This window comes from Dermacentor albipictus, chromosome 8 (genome assembly GCF_038994185.2).
Source record: "Dermacentor albipictus isolate Rhodes 1998 colony chromosome 8, USDA_Dalb.pri_finalv2, whole genome shotgun sequence".
In the NCBI taxonomy this organism is placed as follows: domain Eukaryota; kingdom Metazoa; phylum Arthropoda; class Arachnida; order Ixodida; family Ixodidae; genus Dermacentor; species Dermacentor albipictus.
The window spans coordinates 81,340,848-81,364,723 of record NC_091828.1 but is presented as its reverse complement, the minus strand read 5'-3'; the positions used below and the strand labels follow the sequence as shown (position 1 = coordinate 81,364,723).

General features: G+C 47.4%; 1 protein-coding gene across 1 annotated transcript; it reads left to right on the top strand.

Moving 5' to 3' along the window:
• Positions 1–204: 204 nt before the first annotated feature.
• LOC135898600 (uncharacterized) lies at positions 205–23,219 on the top strand. Its single transcript, XM_065427647.1, has 5 exons — positions 205–411; positions 2,189–2,392; positions 8,970–9,165; positions 19,675–19,898; positions 22,698–23,219. The coding sequence occupies exons 1-5, from the start codon at positions 326–328 to the stop codon at positions 23,119–23,121; spliced, it is 1,134 nt and encodes a 377-aa protein (XP_065283719.1). The 5' UTR covers positions 205–325; the 3' UTR covers positions 23,122–23,219.
• The last annotated feature ends 657 nt before the right edge of the window (positions 23,220–23,876 follow it).

Below are 23,876 nucleotides of genomic sequence, written 5' to 3'. Positions count from 1 at the left end.
TATAACTTGAAACTTAATACAACTGGTGCGTCCAACGTTTCTTTTAGCCTTACCAGACACTAAAGGCAGGACAAAAGAATGCTTTCTTGCATTTACACTATTCGCTAAGCTCGAATAATTTCATATCCACTGCAAAAATAGTTTTCTTTGGAAGGGCATCGTCAGAAACATCATCTATAGCTTCGAAAGAAGGAAGAAGAAGAAGCATAGAGAGCGGTGACGTGCTTTTCTTTGACAGCAAGAAGATACATCGTTTCAGTTATTGAGCATCAATCATTTTTAGCGTTGTTGTCGAGGAACAGTACATACAACTGTGCAGTACACCATGACAGAAGCGATCAAGGCAGGTAACAGACCGAGGAAATCATGTGCTACCACAGATAGGAGACGTTTGCTGAAAGCAAGTTTGTGGTGAGTGAAAAATTTTTTCTTCCTCCATGTAAATATTTAGGCATGGTCTCGCATTTAAGTGCACGCAGTTCATCGACAATAATGATAATCTGGCGACAGCTTGTGAATGTGTAAAATGCCTTCAGTGCAGCTTCACTTTGGTGGAGCAGTCGCTGTGGTAAAAGCTGCTCTGGTACTGCATATGCTAGCGCAATCCAGATTAGTAATAAATGCACTGAGAGAGAATATATGTGATCGCCATCGCAGTACTTTCCTAACCTAGGCTGGTTTATTTACGTCATTGTCGTAATGGGATATTTCGAACTTGACACTGACTGCATGCCCTATGCACAAAAGGTTACAAATGTAGGCTGTCCGTGCGTATCACCCAGGATGATAAAGTTGCTCAAATTTGTTACCGTAATCTAAGCTGCCAGAGATATAAACACATTGTACAAAGGAAGAGTTGGTATTGACGTATGCGTGTTGCAACGTATCCTTTTTGCAACGTATGCGTGTTGCAACGTATGCGTGCAACGTATTTGCGACGTTGCAAATACGTTGCACGCTTTAAATACGTAGTTGCAACGTATTTTACGTATGCGTGTTGCAACCTCATATATATGTATATGATGAAGTCACATTTAGCTTTGTGTTTTATAAGACGTACCACATATTATGGATGTACTTGTCTACTGAAACAGAGGGAGACATGCTACAACAAGTTAAGCCTCCTGGATGTTTAATGATATGGTGTGAGCCTTGACCACACAGAATTTCAGAACCTCCGAACCAGAAGTTACAGCTAGAACGGCCCTACTACGCAGATGGGTAAAACACAGCGTTCAGTACGAGTGCCGTGGACTACGATGTGCGCCTGAGAAGGGTACGCGCCCTGCCTTTGTCTCTGCGGCCGTGTATGTCAGAGGAAATAGCTCGTGGAGCCGTTAATTCGCCTTTGTTTTCACGATAAATCCATGGTGCATGCCGAGTGGCAGTACGACAAAAGAAAATGACATGCTCATTGGAGATCACACATATTAGTCGGCACGTGTTTTCCTTCACGCGGAATTGTTTTGTTTTGCTGCGTGAGCAGGAGCGTGGTGAAAACCCCGGCAGGACGTGTGTCCTCGTGAATTCAACAGCGTGTAACACGAAGCTCACATGGGTGTGCGCTTTTCGTTCAGGTTCAAACAATCGCCAATCATCTCCGCTTCTCACCGTTACAAGGCGTTCCGTATGGTCGATGCCTGTGCGAAATTGTTAAAGAACCCTGTGTTGTACCTCTGGACATCGGATACCTCGGCGAGCCTTGCAAAAGATGAGGCGCGCGTACTAAGCACGATGCGATGTGCACAATGTACTCAATGATGGAAGTGTTTGGGTAGAAAAAAATAACAAAGAACGAAAGACAACGTTCCGTAAGTTACCTTGACGAACAGTGGCTCGTGTCCTATGTTCAATTTCGTATATTGCCTTACGCGAGGCTAGATCTGCTCATGCAAATAGCCAGACTCTTTAAAACTCTATAATTCAACACCAGCCTACTTCCTTATAGGCCGTAATCGCCTTGTTGCTAAAGTCGAGTCACGAACTTTCAAAGCTTCATACATTTCTATAAATAAACTGTAAGAAACAACATACCGTGACTTTTTTAAGCCCACAATGTCTGCCCGCCGCACTTTACGTACTGTGGCAAATGCATCATTTTTTAGTATTTACCTCCAAGGAAGAACTTTACATACTTAAGCAACGTCTCTGTGGTGCTCTTGAAAAGTAATACCTTGTTTTGCTGCAGGACGGTATTTGGACTGTTTGCTGCGATAAACATCTTTCTTGGCATCAAGTTGAGTATGCTTAAGGGGCAATTCAAGACGCCACCCCAGCAGCGACCAACAGCACCCCCGACGGAAGTCCACCAGAGTCCAAAAAGCTTCTACGACACGGACGGTGTAATGGGATACAGCTATGACGTCGTTCCCGACATCCTCCATCTCGTCAGGTATGTGCAGCCAGTAAATTCGAAAAACCGTGTGTGAAATTCGTAAACCAATCAAGAAAGAATTTTCGCGAATTTTCCCCATTCCCGAAGCTAAAAACGTCCTTTGGATAAGCAAATTTATGGTTCCCACCACTGTAAAAACAAGCGCTGCATTCGACAACAGACGTGCGCGCAATGTCACGTGAACTACCGCATTAGGGCCAGATGTAAGCGATATCAAATCACAAAACTGAAAAAGCAGGCCCAGCTCCTCAAGCATGCAGGAAGTTCTAATATAAGGGTGATAATATAGCTGCTTGAGGTGTTCCTTTGTCAGGCATTTTAAATAAATCCGAAGGGATTTGGCCAATACTGATGCTCGCCTCGCGGTTGGAAAAAAAACGCTCTCAAGTAATTGTATGTGCGCTCACCACAACCCGCGGCTTCGAGTTCCTCTAATATTGCGGCGTGAGAGACGTTGTCGAAGGCTCCTATGAGGTCTAGTGCTAGGACTAGTCTCTCGTCGCTGTACGGTATATTAGTTACAATTTCTTCTTTTAGTAGGGTCGAGGAACGCGTCCTGGCAAGATAAACCCGTACGAAATCCTATCATAGAGTCCGGGAACCAGCTCCGCTCTTCCAGTTGTCGCTGCAATCTGCTATTGATAACCCTTTCAGAGAGCTTACCCATGGCGATGTGTCGCCTCGCGCGCGATCGGGATCGGATACCCTACCTAGGTTACACGCTCTACCCGGACCCCATGCCGCTGTGTACGAGCAGAGATTCACTAGGGGATACGGAATATACGCTCGAAAGCGCAGTATTAGCAGTGCAGAAATTTTCCACATGGAGTGGCTTGAAGTGCGCACCCGAAAAATCTGAGGTGATCCGGATACACGCGAAAGGCTACAAATCCAGAGGATCGATTAACATCGTGGTTGAGGGCCAATCAGTCCGAGGGGTACCGACGATGCGAGTCCTGGGTTTGTCGCTTCAGAGCGACGGGAGAGCGCTACAGACACTTAAGACCCTCAAATCCACAGCCCACAACACAGCCCAAATGATACGTCACGTGACGCATCGAAAAGTGGGAATGCGAGAAGACGATACCCTAAGGCTCGTATAGAGGCCTTAGTTGTTAGTCGAATCACGTATGGCTTACAGTACCAAATCCAGAAAAGGGGGGAGGAAAAGCAGGCGAACACAATAATCCGAACTGCTTTCAAAGCTGCTCTGGGCCTGCCTAAGGGTTCTTCAACGGAGCGCATGTTAGCTTTGGGAGTGCACAATACTTTCGACGAGCTGAGGCAGGCCACCCTGATGCGACAGAGGGAGCGCCTCAGCTTCACAAAAACTGGTAGGGCAATATTGGCTAGACTCAATATCCCAGCATACCCCATTTATCTCACACAGCAGGCCGTACCTCTGCCTCCTCCGATGAGATCCAAAATTACAGTAGCCCCAATTTCAAATAATATGCATCCCGAGTACAACAAAGAAAGGCGCAAACCACGCGCACAACATTTTCAATCAGCGTACTCTAATAACCATTGGCACAACACGTACTACACGGACGCAGCTGTGTGTGCAGAAGCGACCGGGCAGCGTTACCAAATGAGGTACGCCCTGGCAGTCGTGAACGCGATCAGCCAACAGGAAATTACCGCGTCGGCCACGGCGGTTTCCCCCACCTCGGCTAAAATATTAGCAGCGGCGATCGCACTCGCTCACGCCGGGCGTTCACAAAGGGACTCCGTCGTGGTCACGGACTCCCAGGAGACATGTCGCATGTTTCTCAAGGAGCACGTGACTGCGGCTAGCCTTGCGATAATCCCCAAATCCTTCAACCGCGATTCAACCGCGCGTTTTCCGCGAGCATAAAACCTAAGGCGTGGCGAACGCCCGCGTTGCCCCCGACGCGCGAGCACGCGTACGAAAAAAGAGAGCGGCGCTTTGGCGTCGCGTTTTCCGGGTTGCCAGACAACATAACTCGCAACGACAAGAATTCTCTCTGTTACCGCATATACAATGTGCCCTTAAACACGCAGAACACTGCAATAAATATAATCTTAGTGTAATGAGACAGCGACATTTTTCTCCGAAGTGTATTTATCAAGCTTAATTTCAAGCAGCAAGATTGTGTGCGAAACTGCGACTATGTACCTTCCGCGCGCGGAGAGGCCGCTGCTTCTTTACAACTTCACATAGACAACAGAGTATCGGCCGCTTACTACCGATCAGAAGAGGCGATCGCTAAATTTGAGGGGGATGCTGCGGGCATCTGCTATACCGTATACGCTGAGGGTATCTGCTAAAGCTCGCCAAGCGTGGTCACGTTTGATGTTGTTCTTGTAATTGCGGTCGCGTACGTCCCACAGGATGCGACGCTTCCCTACTTCAGTTATTACGGCCTCGTTGAAGGTTTCTTTGTACATTTTGGTGACACGACGCGCGAGCGAAATCTCGGTAGCACGTGCTTTCTTTGAGGCACGCGCCAGTTCCGCGAGAAAAAAGAAATGTGCCAGAGAGGTTCCGTCGAGATGCGTAAAGCCCCTCAATTTTTCAAAAGTAGCGCCATTCTTAGATCTTTCCGCCACCCCGCTCACCCTCGACACGAAACCGAAAAGTCCTTCAGACAAGTTCGAACGTACTCCAGGAAGCTTGCCGGTGATTGAAATTATTACACCGATGACAAAGCTGAGACTATTTGTGCGATTCCACTTCCCATTGATTCTATAAAATATTAAATTAAGGGTTCTGAGGCTCAAGTACAAACATTTTAGCATTCGCGAGCTACCCGCGCCGAGATCGGCCTAGCGTCTACACGCCATCGGCCCGACTGGGCTCATGTATCAACAAGTCTAAGAAGGATAAATCACTCTATATTTCATGTTTCGCATCGATTTTCTTAAATAGACATTGTTTTTCATGTCTACGCTATCAGCACAAAAAGCCATGAGCTCCGATGTGACGTGCTATAAAGATAGGTATATGGCCTGTCGCTGAAGGCTGCCAGCACAAGCGTACGCTTCTCTGACGAAAATATGGGACTACACAGACGTGCCGATTGAAACAAATCGTTAAACTAAGGAAATGTTGCATATACCTTGCTCGAAGAACAAGAAACGGCTATAAAATCGGCACTAACAGCCCATACAGCGTCCCGGATTGACGGCACATTTAGGACATTTTTCTAAGTTAAAGTACTAATCGCAAAAAAAAATCAGTGTTGTGGCACTTCCGTGCATACCATTGGATGCGGACAACCTTTTCTTTCTGATAAAGGCGTAATGATTTAGTAGCGGGGTGATAGCGTATCTACCATGTCTCTTCGAGACATATCTGGGATGTCTAATTGCGGCTGCGTCTGTATGACAAATTTTGCATAAGTTGCCATGGCCTAGAGGTAAAGTACTGAGCTCGCGATGTATAGGTTAGATGATCGAATCCTGGTAATGGAATCTTTAGTTTCTCTCTAAATTTTTATTGCTCTCAAGCACTCTCTAGCGTTTTCTGCGTTAAAATAATATATACGGTAGCCAGGCACCACATTTATTTCGCTCTGGCGCTGCTTTTAGCACCGGTATCCAGGGCCTCCTAGTATAGCGCACCTGCCCAGCAAGCAGCGCGCGACACTGGACCCTTAATCCGGCATAGCACAGGGTTTTGCGAGTAGGATATGAGTACTGTTATTGAGAAAGTGTTATAAATCCAGGAAGTCACAATTTTATGTGCAATTAGCGACGATGGTGAAAGAAGGCATGGATTGTTCACAGAACTGCTATTGTGATAGAAGCCGCCAAGCGCCTTGCAACGCTCTGGCTTGCCTTCGGGAAATGGCTAAGGATGTTCTGTTTCGTTTGCTGGGGCATGTATATCCGTGGTCTAAGAACTAGAGCATTGGGATGATGTGCTGGGGGTCCTCTGTTCCAATCTTTTGTCGGACAGTCTTAACGCGAGAGCGTTAAGGGCTCCGTATCGCATAAATTACGGCGCCGGTGGGCTTGTCCAGGAACGGAGAACTTCGTATATATTTAGGCATATGTATATGACATGCCTTGCTATACGACATGCGGTATATGCGCGTTATGATGTCGCACCGTTCTGTCTCTAATGGTGCTCATACCTTGTCGTTCATTCTTGATGAAGTCATTCCTCGGAACTTTGAAAACGACAGCCCACGAACAAGTGTCATGAAACAAAACACCGTCAGCGCGTGCCTTTTACTTTATATATTATCCGACTTAATTATTAAATGTGCGAAACATTAATGGAAAGCTGAAAATCTTTTAATTTGTGTGGGTCTACCGTGCACAACCTCCGGGATCGGCCCACGCAAGAGGCCGCGTTTTTACCAGAGAAGTTGCTTTCGTGCATAGCGTTCGCCGCCAGCCTTTCCCGGTAAATGTCAGGTTACATAAGCATGTGTTGCCTGGAAGCATGAGAAGCTGTAAGTGACCTTTGGGTGCTGTCGTGTTCCACTCTTGAAGGTGAAGTTTAAGCGCCCTCCAATTTTTATTTACGTTTATTTAAGTGCTATTATACACATATCCGTTCGCAACGACGCGGTGGCCAGTAGTCCTAGTAGCACATGCCAGCCCACATATCTATGGCTGCACTATCTCACGGACAGGGCCATGATTAAGGACGTGAAAAATAATTGATACGGAAAAGTGGTAATACATCTCTATGAAAGAGATTGCTCTTAAAAATAAGCGTCGCCTTATTGTCGTATTCTGTACTTTTTCTCTTGATGTTGAATGCGTGCTAGCCTTCAATTTTTGTTCCTGTGCATCATTAAATGCTTACACGAAGTCATAAATCAGCCTTTTGCGTCTACTAGAAATTCAAAATGACAGCCTGGTGGGCAGTTGGTGGTATGGCATTATTTATAGAGTAGAGCAGAAGCTTATGGAAGACGAAAAAAAAATAAAAGAAAAAGAGGGGAAACAACGCCGTGTCCCATCTTTCTATTTCCTCGTCCATGCGCTTCCGCGCTACTGTACAAGTAATAGTAGACATTATGCGAATGTTATATGTTAATATTGACTAAAATAAATACTCTGCCTACCATGCTTTAACGCGTAAAAGTGCAATCGTATTCTTTCTGTATATTTGTTGCTTGCAACCACTTCTGCAGCATTGCTACAGACGCGTCCTTATAATGCGCTTAGAATCTGTTTAAATGCGCGAAGTTAACAATAAACTAGCAGAGATGGCTTGACCTAGTGACAATCAGTGAAGGTATTCTTACCATCACCGCCAGTATGGTCAGGAGGAGCTGAATAAGCGGCACGATATTGTCGTTTTCTCCAGTTTTGTTCTTTTTTGTTTATTGCATACAAACCTCTAATTTATCCTCCTATGTTAAATGACATGCTTAATAGAAATTATAAACCAGCCTTTCGTGGTAGACATTATGAGGATTTACAATTTTACTAATTAACAAAAATAAATATTCTGCATTCCTTTAAAGCGTAGCACTGCAATCGTCTTTTTTGTAGTTGTTGCTTGCAAACACTTCTGCAGCATTGCTATAGACGTCTCCTTATAGTACGCTCAGACTCTTCAGACAAGCAAGGGCAGAGTATGTACAAAGAACACTGGCAACTAGACATGACACAGTGTACGTAGACGCCGCTACCTACACTCAGGACAAAAACCACAAGAAAAGCAAAGTCGCAACGGTGATCAACTCGGACTTAAAAGAAATCACCAGCGCATCAATTCGGAACTGTACGGTAGTTGAGGCCGAAGAGGCAGCCGTGGCTCTAGCGGCAGCGGAGGGCTACCGATGGAACAGGTCCTTAACCATACTCACAGATTCACAAGCAGCATGCCGCAACTACCTAAACGGCAGAATCAGCCACAGCGCGCTCCGCATCCTCCGCTCAAGTGGCAAAACCGTCAACAACCAGGCCAAACACACGATAGTTTGGGTGCCGGGACATACCGACATTACGGGAAATCAGGAGGCCGAGAGGATAGCTCGAGGGCACGCAACAAACCGAGCATCCAACATTCCCGACCCCACTGAGGAACCCGAGCCGGTAGCCCAAAGCTATTCAGAGATACTCAATTACTACAGAGGCATCAGACGAAAATACCCACCCCCTCACAAACAACTAAACAGAGAAGACGCCGTAGCATGGCGACAGCTACAAACGGGAACATTCCCGTGCCTAAACATGCTCAGCAAGATCTACCCCACGCAGTACGAGAGCAAGTGCCCATGGTGTGGAGATAAACCAACCCTATATCATACCACATGGGCTTGCCAGAAAACAGAAGGGCTAGCCATAATAAAAAACCCGAGTGCGGAACAGTGGGAGAGGATGCTATCCAGCGACACCCTGAAAGTCCAACAAGGACTAGTAAGGCGTGCACGCAGGGCAGCTACACTCAGCGGAGCCCTGGACTAGGGGAACCGACCCTGGAGAGAAGATGGAAGACTCCATCTGATGCCGCAAAAATCACTGCAAAATAGAGAAAATAAACGTTTTTCATCATCATCATCATCTTCACATAAACGAACTAAATGACGAACTGTCAAGTGTGGCATGCTCTAGTGCAAATAAATCGTTGCCTTTGTCCCAGGTACAATCAGGCGGAGCTCAGCTTTCCTGACGCTGTGTTCTACCGCTCTATGTACCTCAACCACAGACCGCGGAAGATAATGGTCCACTGCAGTCCGTGTGGATTCACTGGCCCCTACGCGCGCTTGGTTGAAGGCATTCCGTTCACTTATGTGCCGACAGTATTCCCCAAAGACGTCTTCGGCACACCTATAGATGTAAGTGAATGTCTTAGCCTCGGAGACGGACACCCTACGCAACTCATCACAGTGAATTATGCTTGGTTCTCTTCCTAGGTGCTACCTTTACATGATAACTGTAGGGATGTCCTCTATCTGACACCTAAGGATGACTCGAGAAAGTGTAAACAATTAACTTGATGTGCCTGCACTGAACCTTGGCACCGTTGTCTACTGACGACGCGGTGCACACAACAAGACGTCAAATTGTTGGTGTCTCGTTTGACTTTTTTCTTTACTTCTTTTGAGATGTTGTCTTGAATACTGTTTAATAAGCATTCTTGCAGAATGTTTTATTTTTACAGCTAAAAAGTTTCATTCCACGTTTATGGGCCGTCCTTGCACTGTAGCAAAGCGGTCCCTATAATTAAAGTATAATAGTTACGAGGAAATAAAAAGAAAGTTTTTGCAAAGAAAAATATATGTTCGAAGTGATAGTGATACTTCTAAGAAAGTGTACTACAGCATCGTGCAAATGCTAACTTTGGATAGAAATCATTTGCATCAGTTAAAACATTAGGGTAGCGTCGTAAACGACTTCTCTACGTAAATCGTAGTACGGTGTAAATTGAAGTTTCATAAGTCGTTAGGATGTTCCTCCTAAATATAACAGTATATTCCAAGCGGTACATATTTAAAAGGTAAAGCTCCGAAGCTCCTGGCACCGACTGACAGTTGGTCAAGATAATGAGATGTTGCTCAAAGCTTTATGCAGAGCGAGATGGAGGTGTACTAGGGCTGTCTAGGACGGTTCAGTTCTCTGTGTGCCACATGTTCGAAGCTTGCAAACGAACCATTAGGGTCTTCAAAGGCTAGCATACTTGAGCAATGCTAGCCTGGAGATGCCGAATAGACAAATTCAATTATGACTATAAATATTTCTGAGCATCGGGCAGGTTTTCTTCGCACAAATTTTGTTTGCTGAATCACATATCTGGGTTACTAGGAACAATTTACAAGAATTCTCCCTACTTTTCGGATCACTAAAAAAGTGGATTATCAATCCATGGGCTATTATGACATTGAACAATACCGAGCTCATCATAATGACACGTGAACTCGTTTATCTTTTACGGCGGAGCGCTTTTAACGTCTAAAAATTGTTATTGCTCAGAGCAGGACGCGTCTACATGTATCGGAAGTTTGAAGAATATTATCGATACTTCTATCTGCTGTCTGTTGTCACAGAACCATGTGTAATCTGAGTGCATGTATGCGCGACGCCAATGGTGTCGAGCATTGTGGAAGGGAGGCGGGTCCCAGGATTTACTGCGGAACATTCGATGACTGATCTATAAAAGCCGACGCGTTTGACCAGCTGATCAGATTTTGACGATCGCCGACTGTGTTCGCCGTTGTCGCCCTTCTTTAAGGGCAGCCTGTTTTTGTGGGCACAGGTTCGCCCCATAAAACTTAGTGTTGTCTTTCGCAGTATTGCCAAGGCCGATCCAAATAAGTCGCGAAGCTTCGGGCGAAAAGCGGTTCAGTACAGATTGTCACCGACATCAGCATGGAGGATTATGGGAGCAGCAATTGAAGCGCGACTATGTTCGGAGGGAACAAACATTGGGAAAGAAAAACGCGTTTTTTAATTCAAAAGACACACAGTTAGATTCATTCAACGAAAATAAAATTCCTAGACAATTTTATACATTCTTGACGAGTTAAGAAAAAACAAGTTTAATTTTATTCTTTTATAATAAATGCATTTCTTTTAAGCGCCTATCGCTACAGGGGGCGTTGACACCACTATCACTCGCAATGCAATGTACGACTTGAAATGGGCAGAAAGGCGCACTCGTATCACCTGTTGAAATACGCCCCCCTCACAATTTGTGCTTTCTTGCTTGTCGAAGTTTGTCTGAATTTGGTGACGCGGGTAGCTTCATTGCTTCTTAATCTGTTCAGTCAAAAGTAGTGAGTTACGACCACCAGATAATTGTGTAGTTGTTTTCGTGCGACCGCGCTGGCCGATGTGCTTGGAATCCGACAATAGGATCAGCACTCTACACCTACACTCTACGCTTTCGTCGGCTTTCAAAGAAAGTATGTTCTGTGCAGGGATGCGATTTCGACAACCGCACGGCTGACCATTTCCTGCATCGCTTTCCACGCTGAAAGCTCGAAACGCCTATCAAGTCGAATGGCAGGGCAATTGAATATATAGCTCCAAAAGAAGAACAACAAAACAAATTTCGCGCCTTCGAAAACAAAATGACGACACTTCTGCTTTTAACGGACATGGCGTCACATTATTTTTTCTTCCACCGGAAGTGTTCCCACCACATACGGATGGTGCTAAACCCCATGGACCGCCGATGGACAGCCAGGTTTTGAACGTATGGGCTCCTATGGAAGCTTCGCTACCAGGTACATTTACCTTGGTATTGCTACTGTGTTCTTCATAAGTTACTCCACGTGATATCTGGTAGAGGGGCTGGGTACAGCTAAGACTGCATGGCTTCTAATGCAGTCTTAGCTTTCATACGTCCTTCTTCGTGATCTTGTTCAGTTGACGATAATCGACGCAGAAACGTTCGGTTCCGTCCCGTCCTTTTTCTTCACTAAGACAACAGAAGACGCCCACGGGCTTTTCGACGGCTGGGTGATGTCTTCGCCCAGCATTTCGTCGACTTGTCTTACAGCTTTGCGTTAAATTTGGTAAGGACTCTGGCGGAGTGGTCGAGCGCACTCTTCGGTTATGGTGCGATGCATTACAACTGGTGTTTGTCAAATTTTCAATGACGTCGAAAAGTATCTATGTATCGTCGAAGCAGACTTCTGAGCTGTTGCTGCTTATTCATGGGGAGACGTGGACTTATATCGAAGTCTGGCTCGGGAACTATGGTCGTCGGTGTAGATGCGGCAGAATCCGAGAGGACAAACGCATTGCTGGTCTCTAGAATTGCCTCGGTATATGCGATCGTCGCGCCCTTGTTGACGTGCTTGAACTCCTGGTTGCAGTTTGTCAGCAACAACTTCGTGTTTCCTCCACGCAATAAAGCGATCCCTCTTGAGACGCAAATTTCCTGGTCGAGCAGTAGGCGTTGGTTGCCTTCGATGACGCCTTCTACGTCAGCAGGTGTTTCGGTGCCACTGAAATAACAATGCTCGAGCTAGGAGGGTTGCTCACTTCACATTCGAGCACGCTCAAGGCAGAGTGACTGCGATGGCTCTCTGGCGGTGTAGCTTCATCTTCTGACAGCGTTATTGACTTCGACTTCAGGTCGATGATTGCGCCGTGTTGGTTCAGGAAGTCCATGTCGAGAATGACGTCTCGTGAACATTGTTGGAGGATAACGAAAGTGGAAGGGTAAGTCCGGTCATGGATGCTAATTCTTGCCTTGCACATTCCAGTAGGCGTTATGATGTGTCCTCGGGTGGTCCGATTTCACGCGCCTTCTCATGCAGTCTTAGCTTTCTTCAACTGGGCGGCAATGGACCCACTCATGACGGAGTAATCAGCTCATGTGTCTACCAAGGCGGTGACTGCGTGGCCGTCAATAAGCACGTCGAGGTCGCTGGTTCTTTGCCTTGCGTTACAGTTAGGTCTTGGCGTCAGATCATGGCTGTGTCGCTTTTACCTTTCGATGGTACGTGGCGTCGTCAGGTGGACTTTCGTTTGAGCATTGTTTGCTTTCAGGCTTCTTTGGGACGCCAGCGTGTCCTTTTCTCGTCGAGGTAGTCTTTTCGTAGTCTTCGTAGGCAGGCGGAGGATCTTCGGCAGTTCGACGAACAGCAACCGAACCTCCATCGGTTGCTGCTTCTAGTTTCCCGGATATGGGCTCACGGACCGGCCCCGGGCTGGGCTATTGTATGGACGGCGCTGCGGCGACAGGTAGCGGCCTTGTGTTGGCGCAACGGGACGGTCGTCGAGGGCTCCACTGAGTCGCGGCGAGGTAGTCGGCGATGTCACGAGGGCGTTCACCTTCCCTCGGGCGCGCTGCGTTGACGGCGAAGCCTCGCTATCCCACGTCGTGCTATGGGCATCGGCGGTACACATGGCCCGCATCGCCGCAGTGGTAGCAGAGCGGGCGGTAGTCGGGGGCGCGCCAAATGTCCGTCTTACTCGCGTTGGTGCGCTGGGTGACGGGTGGGCGTGCTGGCGGCGGCGGTGGCTGCGGACCACGGAATTGGGACGTTACAGGGCTCTGGTGACGTCGCGAAGGGGGACCTTGACGGCGTGCGACAGCGGCGTAGGTCATCGCTTCTGGCTGGGTCTCCGGTAATTGAGGTTACGCCTCAGGAACTCCAAGTGATCGCTGAACCTCATCCTTCACGATGTCAGCGATTGAGGCCACTTGAGTCTGCGACGAAGGCAAGACCTTGCGCAGTTCTCCGTACACAATGGCCCTGATGGTCTATTGCAGATCACAGGAACCCAGTGCATGAATGGCGCTCTGATGTGCGAGCACTTGTCGCTTGTATTGCCTAGTGCGCATTTCTGAAGATTTCTCAATCGCCTTTGCCTCTGTCAAGAACTCGGCTACGGTCTGCGGTGGGTTTCTGATGAGTCCGGCGAAAAGTTCTTGCTTTACGCCTCGCATCAAGAAACTCACGTCATGCTCTTCGGACATTTCCGGGTAAGCATGCCGGAAAAGACGGGTCATCTCTTCCCTGAAGATGGCGATGGTCTCATTGGGTAGTTGGGCTCGGGTTTCCAGCAGAACTTCGGCCCTTTCTTCACTGACAACGCTCGTGAAGGTCCTCAGCAAGTTACTGCGGAACAGGTTGCATGTTGTAAGGGTGGGCTCCTGGTTCTCGAACCAAGTCCTCACGGCATCTTCCAAGGAGGAGTGCACATGTCGTAGCTTATTTTCAGAAGTCTAGTTGTTGAAGGTCGGGATTCTTTCGAAGGTTTCGAGCCAGGTTTCCTAATCCTCCGGCGTAGCTACGCGGAAGGTAGGTGGCTCTTTGCGCTGTTGAAATACGATGGATGAGACTGGGGCTGCCATTATGGTTGCCTAGGCCACAATCTTCTTGGTCTTCTAAGGTAGACGTCCGTCCTCCGGGTGCAGCTATTGAAGACGACTGCTTGCTCGATGGTCCGGGACTACGTTATTGTTCTCTTTGCGGTCCGGGCTCGGATCACGGTTTGTCGGGGTTGTTTGGTGCATGAACGAAAAGCACCTCCACCAGATGTCACGTGGAATGACGTATGAAGGACACAGTAGCAATCACCGTACACAGTACCATCACTGTCGCTAAGGCCCTTTCTCAAATAACACACATCGTTCATTGGCGTCGCTTTATAGGATTAACTTTTTTTTATCTCGAAACACCATTTGATGCTCTTATTACAATGTATCCGAAAATCAATTATTAAATTACGGTTTTCATGGGAATGTTATTGAGCTACGTTGCCATTACCATAAAAATACTATATGAGCAGGGCTAATGAATACCATAACGTCTTCTATGCGAGAGTAGCGCACCAGTGGCCTACAAGGATCCTACCTTGATCACTAATTTTCATCTCTTTATGTCAACGATTCGGCATATATAGTGAACTCCTTTAACGTAGTGATGCACGCTGACGATACGTGATATATCATGACATCTAATAATCCGATTAACTTTAAGTGAAATCAAACGTTGAGTGAAAATAAGGTACCTGATGCATATCAAGTAACAGACGAAGTACTAAATATAGATTAATAGGTGCGGTACGTTCCTCCCGAGGTAAAAATCGATGAACACTAATGAAAGAGTGATAATCAGAGAGAGAGAGTCTCAAACAAATAATTTCAACTAAATACCGTTCAACAATGGTAGATCAACGCTTAAACTGGCAACAGCAGATGCAAAGAAGACGCTACACATTTTGTGCGCCAACTCAGGCTCGTATGAATGCAACGATACAGGTGACAATGATTGAAAGCAAGATATGTTTTATTCATTGTCACCCCTCATATAGCATTCTGACTAGGACTGAGCCCATACCTGTGCTCGTAACGCTGGATTCAAACAGCGGGTGCGATTGCGGGCAAATCGGTCACGTGGCGTCAGACGTCAATCGGATGACGTTGCACGTGCAGTGAGCATTCACGCGACAGAGGGTGACAGTGCGGCTGGAGCAGCCCTCGCCTGGGCAACGACGACTTCGCCCTCCGCGGTATCGCCAAGCGCCTTCTCGCGTGGACGGAGCGAGCACCACGGGAAGCCGAGTTCGCCGGCGCCTCATCCACTACTCGCTGTGTGCAAAATGCGCACCCGTAAGGAGGAGCAGAAGGGGCAACCAGGAAGGAGTGGAGAAGGGAGCCTCAACACGCAGTCCTGGGGAGAGGCCGGGGTGCCCCAGGGAGACAAAGAAAATGGCGGAGAGCTTTGCCTCGCCCCCAAGTGAAATTCGGACATAAAGCGCACGCCAAGTTTGCTGTCGAGTTTTTTTACATATGGAGTCAAAATCCATCGCTCCTTAGGGAGGGCTTGCATTACAGACTGGACTGTATATAGAGATAAACAAGAGCAGCTCATTTTCACAGAAGATATTGAAACCTGGGTGGAGCAAATATGCGAAACACACGAATGAGCAACGAGGGAGATTGCTACAACATCGGATATAACAGCGGTAGACAGCCGCCCCGTGCATTTATGGGAAGCACGCAGAAGCCTGAGGAGACGATGGAAAAGATAAAGATTAAATAGAAAGCTCAAAATACATATAGCTCAACTAACACAGGAGGCTAATGCTTATGCACAAACACTAGAAAACAATAATTGGCACCAATTCTGTGAATCTCTACAAGAAAACTTACACACAAAAAATACATGGGCCATTTTGAGAAGCATGATAGATCCTGCAAGTACAAAAACAGCGACGAACCGAGATCTGCGATTACTTGAATGCGAATTTCGAGACGCTGACCCCCATCTCCTAGACACACTAGAAGACATGTATATAGGAGCAAATTTCACGCAAAACCATGATACTCCCACATATTTAGGAGGGAATAATGAGGAGCTAGATGCCTCTAGATAATGAGGAGCTAGATGCCTGCAGATGTTTTCGCTGCAGCGCAAACTTTGAAGAGAAATACGGCGCCTGGACCCGACAAAATAGCAAACGCCATGATTTAACAGTGCTAACAATGCTCAATGTTTAACAGGGCTAACAGATCTTTTTAACAAGCATGTATGGACTGATGGAGGTCAAATCCCACAGGCATGGAAACATGCAAAGATAATTCGAATACCGAAACCAGGCAAACCGAGGGACATAAAGAACCTCTGACCAATATCCCTTACCTCATGTCTGGTTAAGCTTTTTGAAAAGGTTATACAGGTGAGACTCACTAGGTACATAGAAAGCAGCAGCTTTTCCCGGAAACTATGTTCGGCTTTAGGTAGCATATGTCGGTAAAGGACGTGTTTCTTTTACTGAAAGAAGAAGTATTAAACACCGAGAGAGGAAATGCAGACAGACGCATAGTGGCATTAGATATCAAAAAAGCTTTCGATACCATCTCGCACGAAAGCATTCTAACGGAACTATTGAACATGCACTGCGGACAGCGCACTTATTAATACATAAAATCCTTTCTAGACAGCCACACAGCCACGATAGGGCTAGAATCCACCTGCTCAGATGTTCTACAGACCCCCAAAAGAGGAACGCCGCAAGGTTCAATTCTTTCACTGCTACTCCTTAATATAGGGATGAAAGGCCTAGCGGTGAAACAACAACGCATCCCAAACTTAGGACATGCGATTTACGTGGACGACGTAACTCTCTGGAGCGCAAAGAGATCTTTGGGGGAACGTCAGGAAACCTCCCAGAAGGCAATTAGCATTGTTGAGGATCATGTAACAAAAGCTGGCATGAATTGCGCCCCGGAGAAATCCGAACTAATCCGGGTCAGAGCGCCTTATACACGAAAGGACGATAGACTTCCGATAAAGCTTGCTCTGGCATGTCAAACCATGCAGGAGGTATCTAAAGCTCGCATACTCGGACTGTGGATACAGGAAAATGGAGCAGTAGGGCACACGATCGCAAATCTCCGGAAAACGGTTAACAGCGTGTCTAGGATGATAAACAGAGTAGCAAGAAACAGTAAAGGCTTCAAGGAGGAAGAGACGATAAAGCTCGTACAGGCATTTATCATAAGCCGTGTAACCTTTGGCCTTCCTTTCCAGAAAGTATCAAACTCAGAGGAAACTAAAATAAACGCCCTTACACGCACAGCATATAAGGCGGCGCTTGGTCTGCCGATTTGAACTAGCACGACCCATTTTAATGCAATAGGCGAAAGCAACACATTTGAATAACTCGTGGCTGCAACACCGATTCCACAACGAGAAAGGCTCAATTCCACGGAGCATGGTCGAACACTTCTCCGTCGATTAGTGTATCCACTCAGACCGGCACATTGTAACGACCAAACAGAACTCCTCCCACCGAACATACGACCTCAGATCTCTGTGTCCCCAATCGCTAAAAACATGAGCGAGAAATACCACAGACAACGGCACCTTGCACGGGCCAGGACACTCGAACGCAGGTGTGGTAGAAATCCCGAGGTTTATTACACGGACGCGTGAAAACAGGATAGCAAAACTTTCACTGTGGTAGCCACAAACGCACAAACTACTATGTCCGCAATAGTCAGAACAGAGTCGGTGGCCACGGCAGAGACTACTGCGGTGGCTCTGGCTATACGTGACGCTGAAAATAGAGCACGTTCTGCGTTAATACTAACTGACTTGCACTCGGTATGTCGCCTTTTCATGGCAGGCACCCTGCCCACACTCACCATCAAAATCCTAGGAAGAAATCTCACGGAACACCACGCTATTAGGTGGTGTCCGGCACATGCCAGAGTGAGGGGTAACGATAGGGCGGACCGCCTCGCTCGAGAATATAGCATCCGAGCGACGGAACGCACTCTAGTAGAATCTCCGATCACGGCAAAAGATATCTTGGAGGCACAGCGACGAGGAAGGCAACGGTATAGCTTTCCAGACTCATCCTTGGACTCAGCGCAAAAGCGGGACTGGCGCCGACTACAAACCGGTACATAGCCACACCTACTCCTACTACACCACATACACCCCACCCGGTATACCAAGACGTGCCCTTGGGGCGGAGGGCGGCCATCTCTTGACCATGTCACATGGTCGTGCCAGAGTCGGCCACAAGAAATCCAATCACCCCATTATGGGGCAAAACTCCAACAGTAGGCAGTGGGAGGTGTGGCTAGCCATCACGGTGCGGGAGGTCCAATTGGCCCTTCTCGACCAAGCCCGGCATGCCGCGATCGCCAGTGGGGCCCTGGACTGAGGGACTCACCCACTGGACCTGAATGTGATTTCTTTAATAAATGTTTTGTACTACTACTACTACTGTCGAGTTTTTAAAATTATGTATATACATGGCTATTCAACAGTGAGCAAATAGCGTATATGTTAACGATTGTTGTGATGGTGATTCTCTTCCTTATTTATTTCCGTAGGCAGTTTTGTGTCATGTACTCAGTTACCTCGTAGGGGCGTATATAGGTGTAACGGAAGAAATGCTGGACTTCACGTCTACTTGCGTTCTTACGGTTGGACTTCTGTATTCGTATAGCGATTTCCTAGTGCTGCAATTATATTTTCACGCAGTTGTGATGGTGAAAAAAGCAGCTAAACTGGGAATGATGTAACTAGCCTTTTATTGGGCTAACTTGCGCCTGCATGTAAACATGCAGGCTCAAGTTTGCCTAACATGCAGCCGCATCCAGCGCAGCGCGATACATTTTTTCAGACGTTGAAAAGAGCCCACCCATGAAAAATAAATAAGTTCACGTGTCAATATGGTGGGTGGAAAATCGAAATGAACCTGTTGAGCTAAATGCGTCGCAGCCTGCAAGCAGATAAAAATGCGCCATTTAATGAAAAAAAAAAAGATTGCCTGTTGCTTCGCTGTGTGCCCGTCCAAGAGAAACCGAAAAATAGCTTCGACTCAATTGCCAGCCACAGAAAGCGAGAACTCGCGAGAACTCCCCCTGAAATATGAGATAGATTAAAAGTGTCAATTCTGTTGTCGGTGACCAGCGTACATGCACCAGTGTTAATTGCAGAGACGGCGCAATGTAATTAACATTTAATGTAGGATAAATCGAAATGAAAGTGTCTCATTTTGAAATCGAGGAATCGAATAATTTGAGGAAGCGTATTGAAACCATGGTATCCAATATTGCAGAGACAGTCCAGTGCGTCTTTTTATAACCGAGGTATATTCACAAAATTATGGTTTAAAATTAACGTTTGTTTACGATTAGCTGACGAATGCATTGATTTATAATTCTCTGTACGCGTCTGGCCAGGGTCCACAAACACTGCTACGAGACTGCATTTGTCTTGATACATTCAGTTTTCGAAATGGGAACATGCAATTGACCGATGGATTGAAATTGAATATTGCGAACTGTGTGTGCATCTGGTAAAGAATATCGTGTGCGCGCATTCTGTTCATCACAACGCCGTTTTTTTTTTGTTTTCTAGCCAGAATGGTCCCACCACTCAACGGACATTGTGCGCATACGTGTCGTGATGCGTTACGGGGGCATCTACCTCGACGCGGACGTGTTCGTGGTGCAGTCTCTGCGGCGCTTCCTTCGTTACGAGGCCACCGTGGGTGGCGTAGAAGATGGAAGTTTTGGCAACATGATAATGATCGCGCACAACAACTCCCGTGTCATGCGTCTGTTCATGGACACCTACCGCGAGTGAGTAGCGCGCAGATGCAGCAGTTATGAAAACAAAGGTTTTGCGCGCTAGCGACAAAGTTCAGATCGCCAAATTACGAAAACCCGCAGAACCAACAAGTGACACTTTATAACAGGACAATTTTTACAGCTATCTGGTGCATAATGAAGTGTCCGGCCAGATGATTTTGATCTGGCGGGGCGTGAAATGTACTTTCTTTAGAATTTGTAGCGCCGGTTCGTGGGTTCTGCCTTTGGCAAAATTACGCACTGCCGTCTTGGAGTCGCAGAAAATTATTTTGGCTGCGGTATTTGTGATAGCTATTGCTATCGCGGTTTCTTCCGCTTCTTCCGCGTGCCTTCCAAAAATGGTAACCGCGGTAATTGGTTTGAGGCCGTTTCCTACTACCCTTGCGGAGAAAGCGTCGCGTTCTCCGAGTTCGGCTACGTCTACGTAGACCGCCTCCTCGTGGTTTGCGTAGTGTCTCTGGAGTGCTTTGGCCCGGGCCTGTCTCCGTTTGCTGTGATACTCCGGGTGCATGTTCTTTGGGATTAGGTCAACCCTGAGACGATTGAAGATGTCAAGGCACTCTCGTTCCGTAATGGAATAGTTGCGCTCCGATAGTGCTAGGAGGCGGCTCGCATAGGCAATAACGCGATCCTTGCCACGCTGACGCTGGGCTAAGACGGCACCTATGGTAGGGGCCTCGAAGTGGGCGAGAATGGGTGATGAGGTTAGAAGAGTGACGAGACGAGAGAAGGTGGCTCCTTCTGCAGTGCACCACGAGAATTGTACGCCTTTCTTCAAAGGATTAGTTAGGGGCCTAGCAATTGTCGCAAAATCTGGAACAAATGACGAAAGTACGAGCACAGCCCAACAAAACTTCGAACGTCTGCGGCTGTCTTCAGAACCGGAAACTCTCGGACAGCGCGAGTTTTACCGGGATCAGGTTGTACTGATCAGATGGCCCAGAAGAGTAATTTGTCGGTGGCCGAAACGACATGAGGACGAGTTAAGTAGCAGTTTCGCCTTTCCGAATACATCAAGTATAGTTGTGCGACGCTCAAGGTGAGTGTAGAACGTTGGCGAGAAGACGATGACGTCGTCGAGGTAGCACAGGCATATGGACCATTTGAAACCTTGGAGCAAGGAGTCCATCATACGCTCAAAGGTGACTGGGGCGTTGCATAATTCAAACAGCATTACTTTAAATTGGCATAAGCCATCAGGTGTGACGAACGCGCTTTTTTCATTGTCCATATCGCCGACCACTTCGGAGTTCCGTGGTGAGGACGGGGATCACTGACCTCCACCACAGATGTTACGTGTGGAAAAACACAGACGACAGATGCTATTTATAGGCAATTTACACTGGAGCCAGGCAGCCAGGCTGATACTCGCTCGTGCCAAGGCCACCAACCGACTTCTTCGTCATTCTCGCGGCAGCTCGTCTCTTGAGCATCCCTCGATGATATCGTAATTATATTTATTCAAGAATGTTTTTACTAATGAAAACAACGTATCATTATTTCGCATTATTGGTGGCGCCTCCAGGACACCAAAGCGATAACGGGGAGATCAAAGCTAGAAGCCGGACTGGCCCGTGGGTTGGCGCTCGCAGAGGCCTGCGCGGGCCAGGGGAGTATAAGATCGGCTGTCTGCGACAGCGGACAGCCAATTTTTTATGCGAACACGCCCTGGCACTATACGGACTCTGCGGGCCTCTTCACCGGGCCGCCCTGCTTCCAGCTTTGATCTCCCCGCTAACGCTTGCGTGCCCCGCAGATCCTGCGCCACCTGGTTTAATACAACTTCAGCTGCTCTCTTGAGGTTTCCATTTGCCGGTTACATGTGCCCTTCTGGAGCAGTGTTTGTAAAAAATCCGATCTATCATCGCGACGAAAAAAGCGACCCGCGAAATATACAACACCATTCAGAACATTGCACCCTTCATCACCAAACGGCGTCCGCGCCCGCTGCCTGACCCCGCGGGCAGCCAGCGGCGGAGTCTAAACAAAGTCGACCGCACTCCGCAATGCCGGCATGCCCAAGGGTCAAAGGAAAACAGCGCACGCTCAGAAGCCTCCTGGGTAGTGCTTAGGCTGAGTCATATATTCAAGGAGCAAATCCCCGACATTTTCTCTCTCGCTCTCACTCTTTCTCGCGCCTGCGCAGAAACGTCAAGCGCCGTAAAAAGCGCCACCTCCGCTGTATGTACTAGCAATTGTAGAAACGCTTCAGGGGAAACGTCCAGAGTGAGCCGCACGTAAGGCAAAGTTGCGCGCAAGCATTTCAATTTCTCCCAGTGAGCTAAAATCTTCAAATGGACGCACAAGTGCGCTTTCTGTCACGTTCAAATTTATCGCCACGTAGAGCAGTATAAGTCCTCCTCACAGCGATACTCTCGTCTGCAGCAGCGTGATTAATAAGGCACTTTAGACAAACGACCAGTTCGTTCAATTACCAGCTGCCTTCAGTGAAAATCACCATGGGAGATAGGATTATGCGTATCAAGGGCTGAGGAAAAACACGGAAAGAAGGAATTTCAAGGCCCTTAAAGTCCAATGTACGCACCAATTATTTTAGAAGCATAGGCAATAAATTGGCACAGTAATGACTTTAAAATGTAGGCATGTTGCCTGACCTACTGTTTTCTAGTTATCAGATAACCAGTGGCCACAGTGGCACATATCCCGTATTCGTATCATCGCATGCCAAGGGGCACATACGCAGTGGTCCCAGTTGTGCGTAGTATACTTGGTGAGGTTTCTCTTTGTTTTGTTTTGTTTCGGCACCTTCAATTACCGCTCTGCTCGCAGGTTCAATGCATCACTGTGGACCTACAATTCCGCAGACGTGCCCACCACACAATTTGTTGACAAACGGCCTCACCTGTTCCACCGCATGACCCACGGCCTCGAGACACACATGCTTCCAGCTGTCTACTTGCCCTACTTCATCCCCGACTGGCGGAACGCCTACGCCATGCACACTTTAATTAACCACCGCCATCTTGCGAAAGAAGACCCACTGATTGGTCAAGAGCTCAACGAGACAACCATCAGAAACTACGATACAGCCTTGGGACAGATGGTTCGCTCAGTTCTTTTCGGCACGTCTGATTTTGTCGCTCCCGATGCTCGCTTGCTGAATGTTACTGAACTGGCTGCCATGAAGGACCGCGGCGATGACCTCACTCGAATGGATACTGGAAGTTCGAGACCATTCTATTATCCAAATTAGTTCTCGGGAATGGTGCCTGCGTTATCGGTAGCGCTGTTGACATGTTTCTTTCACGCCTGTGTATCCAGGAATAAAAGTTGATGGTTGAGACAGTGAAATCTGCCTTAGTCAACGCCTAACAATGGTGGAAAAGAGCTAGCACGTTTAGGCAACTCGTGTTGTTACCTATCTTGTTTATCAATAACTTCACTCACCAACCAAGTAGTGCCATATATTTGACGACTTTGTCCGTCTGATCTGAAGACAGGAATACAGTAAAATGTTTTTGTGGGGCTTTAAGCTGCTCCTACTATTTGTTGTCATCTTAGTAAGAAATTTACCCATTTATGTTTTCTACATGACACTTACATGCTCTTATTTAGTTGGGGAATATTGGTTGCAAGTAAAGCGATGTAAAATGCAGCATTTGCTAGAAGGGATAAAAAGCGTGTTTCAAAAAGAATGTTCCTCTGAGTCAATTTTAGTGTGTTTTGTGCAGTGGACCTGCTTTATGAAATCGGAAACTATACAAAGGCAAGAGGTAATTAGAATCGACCCCGGGTTATGCGCTCTACGCATTACATGGCATGCCCCGCTGCGTTTGCTTGTCTTAAGGCCAGAATACATGGAGCAAATATGCGAAGAATAGTCGGCGTTCGGCGCCCGGCGGCGTACGCACGACGAGCGGCGGTGGAGAAAACGTCGTTCGGCGCCGATCCAGCTGGAGCAGAAAAGTTCGTCGGGCGGCGACGATACCGGAAGCGGCAAACGAGCGG